The 11,882-nt window shown below is 38.9% G+C and overlaps 1 protein-coding gene across 1 annotated transcript in view; it reads left to right on the top strand.

The window, feature by feature from the left end:
- Positions 1 to 1,049: 1,049 nt before the first annotated feature.
- LOC104078091 (sodium/bile acid cotransporter 7) overlaps positions 1,050 to 11,882 on the top strand; it is a gene marked incomplete at its 5' end in the record, with an annotated part of 25,392 nt that continues 14,559 nt past the window's right edge. The window contains 3 exons of the mRNA XM_009579601.1: positions 1,050 to 1,215; positions 4,196 to 4,247; positions 5,772 to 5,845. Of these exons, the coding sequence (XP_009577896.1) occupies positions 1,050 to 1,215; positions 4,196 to 4,247; positions 5,772 to 5,845 (292 nt within the window). The remainder of the gene's footprint in view (positions 1,216 to 4,195; positions 4,248 to 5,771; positions 5,846 to 11,882) is intronic.

The raw sequence follows: 11,882 nt of genomic DNA, 5'->3' as shown, positions 1-11,882 counted from the left end.
TAACGAGACACCTTTAGAGCCCTCTGGTAGAAGTGTTTCAGGATCTCATGCTATTATTTCTGAAAGAGCATGGTAACAGAGAACATCGGGAGGTCTCGGGAGAAATTAGGCAAGATAATGTGATTGCTGAAAAATTAACACAAGTCGCAGGTGTATGATAAAAGTTTTAAAAAGTTTTTTCAAACCATATAAAGTAAAGAGAAAAACTAAAAGCGACTCCCCAGGCAGGGCTGAAATAGATGGATTGTATCTGCTGAGGCTTAGTCTTGTAGTATTTGGCATAATTTGAAAGTTGAAGTTACTTTAAAATTTATAGCTGTTTCTAAAAAATTCTTGAAAAACAACTTCAGATTCTGTTTCCTGAAAGTGCAAAGGTTCTGCTAAGTACAGTAGGTTTCCTTGTTTTCATGTGTTAATTCTGGTATTCTAAAAGCGTGCAAATGGCATTTGTCTTTGGATTTACAAAAACTCTGGATATTCAGAGTTTGAATTATTTAAACTCCCACAACACATGCACTTTTGCTTTTCAAGCTTGAGTTATAATTTAATTAAAAACTTCTGGTGCATCGCTAGCTATTTAAATATTAAAATGTTCCATGGATCACTTTCGATTATCTACCGTCATGAAATTCCTGAAGATGTCAGATTTTTAAGATTCCCAAAGTTGCACTTGGAATTGTCTGTTGATGCAAAGGGGACTGTGATAATTACATACATCCATTAGTATCAGCAGAGGAGATAAACTTTGGGGAGGCTTAATGGGCATGTCTCAGTGACAGCTAGCAAAGAACATTTGGCATGATTAAGGATGGATTTGAATGTACTTGAAAATATACTCTCATTATGGACGCCCAGTGGAAGTTGCACTACAAATGTTAAATTCCCCAGAAGAAGAGTTGTGTGGCAGGGAAGCTTTGAAATCCACTGTGGCCATCATCCAAATTACTCTCTTCTCCTTGTGACTTTCCGCTGTCAGATTCACTTTGTGATGCCCAACTTGGCTCCCTGCATCTTTGAAAAGAGGCAACCTGTTGGTTTCTGTGTTTCAGATTGTCCGAAGATACATCAAGGACTGGCTTGAAAGGAAGAAGCCTCCATTTGGCGCTATCAGCAGCTGCGTGCTCCTGATGATCATCTACACAACATTCTGTGATACTTTCGCCAATCCAAATATTGACCTTGATAAATTTAGCTTGATTATAATAGTGTTCATAAGTAAGTTCAGCCTTAAAGCATCTCTTTTATCTGTGTTTTAGGTGTGTAATGAGCTATATGTACTGGAAAGGGTGGGCCTGCAGGGATACTGGCATGGGGCTAGAGCTTGTACTTTTAATGCGTCTAGTAAACCAGATTACCAGACTTCTTAGGGGCTGGATGCTTTTAGGGGATTGAGTAAGCATTTAGAGGGGGATGAACCCTGCTATTTAGGTGTGCCTGAGATTCCTCAGTGGTCCTCCCTTTCTAAAGGGGCACAATATTACTTTCCAAGTTTTTATGACCATTCTGTTTTGGCTTCTTTGTTAAACAACCATAAATGCACAGATGTTGCATTCTAAACAGGAAGGAAAAATTTGGGTTTGAGCTGTTACTCAAAAGCACTGTTATAACTTTTAAATAGTTCTTCCTTACCATATTATAAACCTAGAAACTAGTTGGGAGTTTGAATGTGTTGATATGTTTCTGTGGATGAACACATTTCTTGCGGAGTTTGTTTTAGAAGGACTCTAGTCATTCAGCCTTAAATAACGTACACATGAGAATAGACTGCTGGTATCCTTGCTATCAGTTAAAAATACACTTGCAGATCACTACCTCCCAGGGAAAGGCAGTGGTACACAGGCACTGTCTCCTGTGCCAGTAGGGAATTCCCATCTTACTTCAGACTGTCCAGAGACAGGAGTTTCAATTTGCTTGGGGGAGAGGTAACTACAGTATACTACAGTGTAAATCACATCTCATACACTCTAAAACCGTTAGATTTCAAGAAATCAATGCATCACCTACCTTGAAGTGTGTGTATGTGCACATGTTTCTGTCTAATAAAAATAATGTATCTTCTATAAATCCAACCTCCACTAAAGTCAGTAGGAAATTTGCCCCTGCCCTTTGTGGGTCAGTTCTTATTCTATCTTAATTGTGGCAGTTTTTTGGATTATGAAACACTGTATGTGTGTAAAATATTACATGGAATTATAAATGGTACTGTATAAATACTTTTTTCTGAAAGCAAAGAAGAAGGAAGACATGCTAAGGAGCCTTTTTTCAAAATGGAGGAAATAATTGTTTGGATAGGCACCACATCCCAGATGCACTTAATCAGTGCGGAGTTGTCAGCAACAAAGAGGGATATGGAAATTTTCAGTTCTGACTTACATGCAGAGAAACTCAGAATTAAGTAATTTTATGTTACTGTGCTGACGGCTACCTTGAGAAAAAAGTTCTTTTTTAGTAAAAAAGGCATGTTCTTCCTTGAACAGTCAGTGTAGAATGGTTGCTTCCATTGCCTTTCTTGTCCTTTCTTTTATTTCTCTGCAAGACAACTCTGCATTTGTGCCATGTGTAATTATATATACCACTTGCAGTGCAATACACTGAAAATCATTATATATACATTTTCATTGCCAGTGTGCATAACTGGAGTTTCTTAGTAAGAATATTAATGTGAGCATTGAAACTGCTTGGAACATATTAGATATTTGTTTTTTTCTAAAACATTTATAAAACCAAAAAACAAGGAAGTTGTGGAGATGGATATGCACATTGTATTCTAGAAAAAGTTTCTGTACCACCATTGGATGTGTTGGCTAGATGTGTGTACTGTGTTATACCAGGATGTGAAATTAGCACGAGGAATTTGAGATGAAACTGCATTTACTGTTCTGCTGATTAATGTTTTTATCTAATTTTTATGTTAATATTCTAGCCACAGCAAAATATGCACAAGGGATAATTGGTAGCAACACATGCTTATTGCTTTACAGAATTATATGTATTAAGGGATTTTTTTTTTCTGTGCATATTAAATTAATGTACTTAGTTGTAGAAAAATTGTAATTCAGGAACAATGGATTGCTTCCTTAGTTCATGAAGGAAGAATTAAGTGCATGCTGAGGTGACATTTATACATCCTAGGAAATGTATGTAAGAGAATGGAGAATGTCACTGGTAATAGCTAATATCCCTGCCATGTTGCCCAGTTGTAAACTGGGGTCAAAATCAAATGTATTGTCTTGGCTTGCACTACCCTATGGGACACATCAGCCTTATTGCATTCACAAGTTGTGCAAGGAGAAGGGGGAGGACCCACTCCAGATTCTGCTGCAAGAAAAAGCCCTTCCCCCCATAACCCACAAACACCCAGAAAACGTCTGTGCAGGTCACAGGGTTTCTCCTCCAGCTCTGTGGGGAGTTCCTGCACTCTGGCACGATGCTCAGTCTCTGCAGTCCCAGCAGCTACTCATGGCACGACGGGGAAGCTGCCTGCTTCTCCCCACGTCTCCGCAGACCAAGGGTGGGCTCTGTGCATCCCACAAGCCCTGCGGGTGTCAGGAGGGCTGGCAGAGAGGAGAGCTCCCCTCAGGATGCTCAAAAACCATCCGCACTTACAAAGCTGACTAGCTTGAACGAAAGCTGCTTTGTCGGATGTACACTGCCCAGTTCAGGAATTGGCCTTTGTCTCAGAGGGAATTAAAACATCTATGATGGTCTTCTCTTAATAGTGATCGTTCATCAGGAGAGTAATATACCCAGTGTGTGAGAATATTTATTGTGATCATGTTTACACGTTGTACTTTCTCCTGTTAAATAGAAAGGGGCTAAATTTAAATACTTGGCAAACAGAGCATGTCTGAGAGATTTTATTTTGTCAATCCAATAAGCAAAACTAGCGCAAACAGATGTGCAGCATGCAGTAGTGAACTTTCCTGCCATTCATCGTGTCAAGAAATACTTGATTCACAAGAGTTACCTCAAGAAGAACTTGTGTAGCCACAATACTAGCTACAGCTTTCTTGGATGTAATGATACGTATTGTTCTTCCAGACAGTCTGTCATTGGATTTCTCTGGATAGACTTGGTCCAGCCTAGCTTCTGACCTGTTGTATGGGGGCAAGAGGCATGTACACAGCAATTGCAGAGATTTAAGTGATCTTTACTTCTGTGATCTAAGTCTAATTTTAACTTGTTTCTCTTTCAGTATTTTCTGTTCAGATGAGCTTCATGTTTTTGACTTTCCTCTTCTCTACAAGGTAATTGAATGTGCTGAATCAGAACCTTTGAATATTTGTTTTGTGTGGTATCTTTGGTTTGGGTGATACAATTTATGCAAATGTGTAAGGGCAGTTTTCTGAATAGGGGTGACCTCATTTTGGTATTTCATATTGTCCTTACTGCATTTTCTCTGTCAGAGTTTCATAGGCTAAGAGAGCAGGACCTGAATTCTGTCCTTTCTTGTGTGTTAATTACAGAGTTGTTAAATCTCAATCAATCACTGCTATACCTCATCCACTGAAAAAAATGGATTTGCACAGATGTCACTGAAGGTATAATTTGCCCTGCAGACATGCTGATGACATATGAGAGAGAGAACTCAGTTTGACTTTTTACATCTAAAGATACATTTGCTGGGCTGGCAATTCACTCTTCTCTGTATATGTCAAATGTGTTACATTTATATGGTGATTCTTAAAAGACAGTTGTCCTGAACTAATGTTTGGTAGAGCTATTTTTTTTCTTTTTAAATATCAACCAGGAAGAACAGTTGTACATTCACTTCTCAAAAAATAGTACAGTGAGAATGGTGTTAGCCAGTGTGCATCACTTGAGCTGGTCAGAGTATCCACCATTGTCCTCTCACGTAGGCTTACTGGAGTATTTTTCTCACCAGCACTCTGCTGAATGGGAAGTGCCACAATACAGCAGACTCCAGACATATGCTTTATATAAATTTATAGAAATTATACAATATCTATATGGGAGAATCACAAAGAAGGGCGCAATGTCTTAGAGCTACTTCTGCTTTTTTAGTGCCACAAGAAAATTTCTTTGTGACAAGATCATACCCTGACCTTAGAAGGCATTTTTAAATAACTTTTGAACTGCTAGACCTAACCTGGGGGGAAGATATGTCCCACCTGTAAAATCTAAAATGCTGTAAGTAGTAACCAACTCAGACAATATGGTAAATATTTAGAATTTCATAAAATGATTCCTAATTTGGACCCAAGGGTGATCCATTGGCCAGTTATATACCTTTCTCTGTATGTCATTTTTCCACCCTTCCTGGCCTTACTCCCAGTGTGTAAACCCTTAGATGCAGTTTTTGTCTGAAGTGGAAGATAACTACATATTCTAAGCAGTACTTATAGCATAGATTCAATATACTATCTAAACTGACACATTTTGTTAACATTACATTCTAGGAAAAGAAATCGTAGGTCATTCTCTTTTTTTACAGAGGCAAGCTGGCCACTGCATGTTTGCAAAAATAACCTTGGCTGGAATAAAGTTGTGTCCTACATACCATGTGTTCAGAATTCCTTTCCTTCGCGTGGAAGCGTATTCATTAGAGAATTTGCCACAACTGGAAACAATTCTGCTTTTAAAAAAAAAAATCAAACACTACTGTTCATTTATGGGTAGAATTATTTCTGTCACTAGACCTGATCAAAGTGATGTGAATGTGCATATGGATCCTCAAAGTAATATATTTGATCAATGATGTTTTAAGAAGGTTTTTGCTATCAAAGATTATAAAACTCTTTCTTTTCTAGGAATAACTCTAGTTTCACACCAGCAGACACAGTGGCTATCATTTTCTGTTCCACACACAAATCCCTCACCCTGGGTAAGTCAGGAGATAAGCTTTTGAGCAAAACAACAGTAACATTCATACTTTGCTGTGTTGAAAAAAAATGTTGTTGGTTGCTGGCTTTTCTGCTTAAATGGTTTTGGGTTTAGTGTGACAAGTAATGCTACCAGTATGATACTAATAGTAGGATAATATTCTTGCACAGGTAAAATAAGTGCTTATTACAAGGCAGACAACATATTCTTCTCAGCTGAGATTTTAGTGGTTATACAGTAAGACGACTTTATTTATGGAAAGCTGGATTTTTCTTTCTGTTTTCATTCTGTTCTGTTGCCTAATCCAATATTGATAACATTTCAGGTTTGTTACTGAAAACATTGTAAGGTATATCTGCCCAGTCTCACAGTAAAATCTTACACCTAAAAGTTGGGATGTACAAAATCAAAGCATGTAGTGTATTGAGAAATCACAAATAGACAATACTGTCTTTTGCTTAACATGAGAAAAATGTATGTGTTTATTTTAAGCCTGCAGATATTTTGGATAGTTTTATTTATTAGAATTCATTTATCAAAATATCACTGAGATATTTGTCACTTATGACCCCTTAGTGATAATAAGATGTTCTGATGGAAATTCACAAAATACTGCTAAATCAGTGACGCTTACAGCTGCTTGCTACTGCTTCATCCATTGTGTTCAGTCAGTGAAACGACTAGTACTTGAATATTTTCTTACTGTTTTTCAAAATATGAAAACATGTGTTTGATAAAGCATATGTGACTGAATATATGCCTTTTCAAGACTCTGTCTGTCAAAGAGAAACACAGCTGGTGTCAATAACAAAGGTAAGAACTCAGCCTGAAACAGGCGAAGAATAAGTTGGGACTTAGGTGAGATGTTTTCCAAGTCAGTTTGATATAGCGAAACTCATCTCAGGGTTCTTTGCTTCAGCCAGGCCTGTGCTGCACAACTGTTAGCAAGTGCCCTTGAAAGTCTGTGGGAAGTGAAGGAGTTCCTGGAAGACAAGAAAAAGGCAAACATAATGCCTCTTTTTCACAATGGAAACGAGGAGGGGACGAGGAATTATAGATCAGTGAGTTTAACTTCATTTTGTAGAAAACTACTGAAACAAGTAATTAAATACATTATTTTAACAGTGTAGGGAGAAACAAGGAAATGAGTAACAGCCCCGTAGATTTGTCAAATGCATATCATACCAAACTAACCTAATTTCCTTTCACACAAGGTCCTGTGGGTTGCAGAGAAGTAGCAAAAGTTGTATGGCTTGAGAGCGTAATGGCTTTTGACATTTGCATGACGTTTTGGGCTCCACAATTGAAAAATTATGTGGACCAACTGGAAAGAGATCAGAGGAGAGTGCCATGAATGATCGTAGATTTCAAAAACATGACCCCGGAGGAAGGTTGAAACAATTGGGATTGTTGAAAGAAGACAGCTGAAATACAGTAGTGATCTTCAAATGCATAAAAGGTTGATGCAAAGAAAGAAAAAAGTAATTCTTTCACAGTGGACTTTGAAAAGGGAAGGACTTTGTTCCAATGGTGATGATTTAAGCTAACAATCAGGGAAACCTGTGTAATGTAAAACAGTTTAGCTTTGGAATGTGTTGCCTATTGATGTCTTGAATCTCCTATCACTGACGACGAGCCTCAGACAGGAATTAGATAGCTAGAGCTGATCCTGCCTTGGAGCTCAACATAGATTAAATGACATTAGGTCTTTTTCAGCCAAATGTTCTATGAAACTGAAGCTTCAACTAATAATTGAGCTTGTATTCAGGACGACAGTTACACTTGTATTTATAGAAAGCAACCCCACACGTAAGTCGTAACACACTACCATACTTGCTATTGGGAGGTGTGTATAGACTTAGTGGTTTACTGTGATACTACAGAAGAGAAGCTGGTTGTATTTAACAGCACAAATGTGTAAGTCTCCCCTTCCTTCCCCAGTGAAAGTAGTTTTATATACGCTCTGTTGAATACTTCTGCAGCTTGCCATGACACTAAGAAAATAAGCACAAAGCCGTTTTTAAATATTTAAGTCCTAGAGGGGCTTGCCATCAACCAGAAAAAAATGAGGGCTCTTCATTTCTTTTACTCACTCTACCAAGCGTCCTCATGCGGCCTGTCTTGACCTGTACCCTATGCACACAGCTGAGTCAGTTCACTTTTCTTCTGCTGCTACACTCCTTTTTTGTGTTTTATTTTCTCCTTTATAAGAACCTAGTTTGAGGTTCCTAGCTTGCTTGACTTTTTGGCTCACATTTTCCAAGTTACTGCTCTCAGTAGCAGAGCCTGATGAGTCAGGCTTTGTATTTTGCAGCTTTCTTCGCCCAAGCACACCAACAAAAATACTTTGGCCACCTTGACTTCAAGGACTCCTACAGCTTCGCCCAGCCATACTCCCCATGCTTTTACCCTGCTAATACATGTCTCATGGATAAGTGTGCAAGTTGAAATGAAACAGGTAGATGGTGGAACACAGTATTGCGGGACTGTTTCTCGGCTACAAACTGTTCCGTTTGTCAGCTTCAGGACAGACTGCTTTACCTTCATCCTTGAAGAGCTGGAGTCTCATGGAAAGCAAGTTTGCCTCCTAGGAGGCTAGTCACAAGATGTAATTTGTTCTTAGCTTTGCACTTTTGCACTACCTTTCCTTACCGCTCAGGTCCTGCATTGAGATTGCTGGGTGGTTGGGACCTGTGCTTCCCTTGCTGTATTCCATCTCTGGGGCTCAGCTTTGTCAAGGTTTCATTGAGGCTCTCAGGCTTGTCTTGCGTGGGACCAGCAGCAGCGTGTCCTGAATTGAGCATCATCCCTGATGGGGAAATGCTCTTTTTGGCAGTCTCTGGGACCCCATCTTTGGTAAGCCTGAGTGCACCGCTGCTCTTGTGTGCACCCCTACGGAGTGTGTGCACTATGTAGGCGTGCCTGCTGTGTATCAGTTTTTGAGACCACTGGTATTTTACTCTGTCTGGTATTAGTACCAGCTTCAGATAAGATAGAGCTGCATAAACACACATTTCTATGTAAACAGGGAGGATTGGGTTTTATAAAGCTGTAGTGCAATGAGGCGTGCCCCTAAGCTGATGATGTAAACAGGAACGTTAATCAGAGCAGCTAGCATTTATTCCTTCACTGAAGGTGGAAGCAGAGTAGATCTAATTTGTTTTTGAGGATCAGCCATTTCTGAATGACAGTTAAATCTGTCCACAGCACAGTCTTGTCCACCCTGTCTTAGCAGAAACAAGAACAGACATAGGCATTTTGGCCCTTACTCTTTTGTTGTTCTGTCACGTTTCTACTTGTCCAGAGGTGTTTACTATAAACCATGCAACGAGAAACCTTCTGTTCTCTTGTAGCAGAGAGAGTTTTTCCCTCTCCCCCTGTCATTACAATGCCTGAAAGCACAAGCACAGCTCAGGGTCTGGTTTCACATCCGTCGTGGAGCTCTGCTTTGTTTGTCTTCAAGATTCCAGTGGTAGTGTATAAATGACCCCCCAACACTTGTTCTTTCGCTTTGAAACTGATTTCTCTCAGCTTGGCAGGTGAAACTCCAAATAGGTATGTCTGGTCCATTCCCTGGGGAGCTTAGAATGGCACCGACTAAAGTGGGAGAAGAGCTGACAGCTTTAAAGCTTTAGAAGTGGTAATAGGAGAGGCATGAGAAGACTTTCATAAGTCACTTTCTCCCACACCATATTATAAAACCAACTAATTCCCATGCAGTGCATGCTCATGAGGCCAACTGCCACTTCCACTGTTGAATCCATGAATAAGTGCTTGCTCTGCACGGAGATGAGTGCTGTTCCCATATGCTGGGTTTTATTTTGTAGACAGAACAGTTGACACACTTTTTGTCTGAAAGATCAGAGTGCAGGGCATGTTTGTGTAAGGACAAATTATGTGGGGTAGGTGCCTTTGTGTTTCTTATTTAGGAACACAAGCCGATATTTCTGCATAGAAGTGGGTGCTTTGGCAGTTTTTTGAATACAGTGCATCATGTATGCAGAAAAACTAATGTTTATTTGTATTTCACTTAATGAGTGAAACAGGATATAAACTTACAAGGAGCGAAGATAAATATAGTATTCACAATGCCCTCTGGCATGTTCACCCACACTTTGTTCTCTTTCTCTCCTTCTCCCTACTCACATATATGCACAGTACTTGTGAGCACACACATATGCGGACATTTGATGCATGGCTTTTATTAGTGCATTTGCCATTGATTGATTAGTACTTAGTATTAGTACTTCGTCTATTGATTGATTGCAGATGAAGTGACTATTTGACCTTTAATTATGAGCCTTGCTATTGAAAATGACATTGAGCTATGGCTTCACATAATCCATCTGGAAAGCCCGACATGATGCCATTCCCTGGAGTTCATTCAGTGAGAAGAGAAGAGGCCTCAAGGAAGTGCAAAGCTATCACTGTGGCTCATCTAAAAAAATACTGCAGTTGTTGCTTGCACTTACATAAAACTTGCAGAACATTATTTTATTTTTTGCAGAGAGTGAATTGCTAGCTAGAAGTTACAACTCCAAAAGTAAAATGCAGGATTGTCAAAAAATATTTTCACAGTAATTCATTGTATTTACTATGTAAAATTATTTTATCAGCAAAAAATGGAGTACTGCTCCCTATTTTGGCTACCACAAGTGCAAATATTAGTATTTTAGGTATGATGAACTGCAGATTGGTAAAAAACAAAACAAAACAACAAAAATAACCCCACCTTATAATAAAATCAGGGTAGTGTTTGGATGCAGAGTGCATTTTTCCTCATTTGGATTTATCAATGTAGCAGTTCTTTCACCATGGAATTCTTAAAGTAATGCAATCAAAGTTTCTAGGCTACAAAATACTTTCAGGAAAGAATAGAGTTCATTTTGCAAATAAAAGCCAAAGCAGTAACTTTCTTTTGTATTGTTTTAATTTCATTCAAGTTTGTTTTTTAAATACTCAGCTTCTTACTGCACGAATACGGAACTGATAGTCTGTACTTGAACAATTCTTAAAAGCCTGCTGTAATGCACAAGTAGATTCACAGACAACTCAATTGTCTGTGAGCAGATCATCTAGGCTATGGATTAATCAGCCCATGCCTTCCCCCGAGTTCCCCAGCTGCACAATGTGACAGAGTGCATCGTGCTCACATATAGCTCCAATCTGCTCACAGCTATCTATAGTTTGCTCATGTTTTCTACAGATATCTCCTTACAAGATTTTTCAGAGATAAATAACATATTTGCACAGCCTAAACCACTGCTGTTTAATATTAGCTGGGTTTTTTGCTTCATCTGTTTTTTCCTATACCCTCTGTGAAATGCTGTACTAATGAAGCGCAGACTCTTATTGTGTGGTGATAATCGCGTTTCTCCTTTAGATAGAAAAATGCCAAAATGTTCTAACTTGTGTCAAGATAAAAGGTAGATCATTTTCATTTTAAAAAGGAGGCATCTCTTAATAATTCTGTAATAGAAAGTAAGATGGTAAAATCGGGTGTGTTGCCCTAAGTGAGTATTCAGGCTATACTCTCTGGTATTTTTGAAATGTGGTGGTTTTCCTCTGCTCCTGGCAGAGAATTGTCCTCTAAGGCGATTATTCATCAAGGTGCTAACTGTGACTAGTTATAAATGTGTGAATAATTCCTCAGACTTTTACATAAAGATCTAGAAAATAATCCTGGTTAATTGGTCTCTGAAAGTTTTCAAGAGTAAGACTTTTGATAGTATCTCTTTTACTTTCAAAATTTTCCTGAGTGTTGAACAGGAGACATTATTGCTGGCATCATGTCATACTTCTTGGTGTTATTAGTGCTTGAATTTGCACATTTTCTTACCTGTTACAGACTTTTAGACTCATTTCTTCCCCAGGTGTCCAATAGAGCGATGTAAGTGAAAATGATCTGGCTACTCCTCTGCTTAGAATTGGTGGGTCCTGACCCTTGGGGCAGAAGGAAAGCTGATGGGAGGAGTATGCTTGAAAGAATGAGTGTCTTGTGGAGGCTGTGTCTGGGCCAATATGTACCCCTCACTACT

Source organism: Fulmarus glacialis, unplaced genomic scaffold (assembly GCF_000690835.1).
Source record: "Fulmarus glacialis isolate BGI_N327 unplaced genomic scaffold, ASM69083v1 scaffold2456, whole genome shotgun sequence".
Classification (NCBI taxonomy): domain Eukaryota; kingdom Metazoa; phylum Chordata; class Aves; order Procellariiformes; family Procellariidae; genus Fulmarus; species Fulmarus glacialis.
The sequence above is the reverse complement of the archived record's forward strand: the minus strand, read 5'-3'. Positions and strand labels throughout refer to the sequence as shown.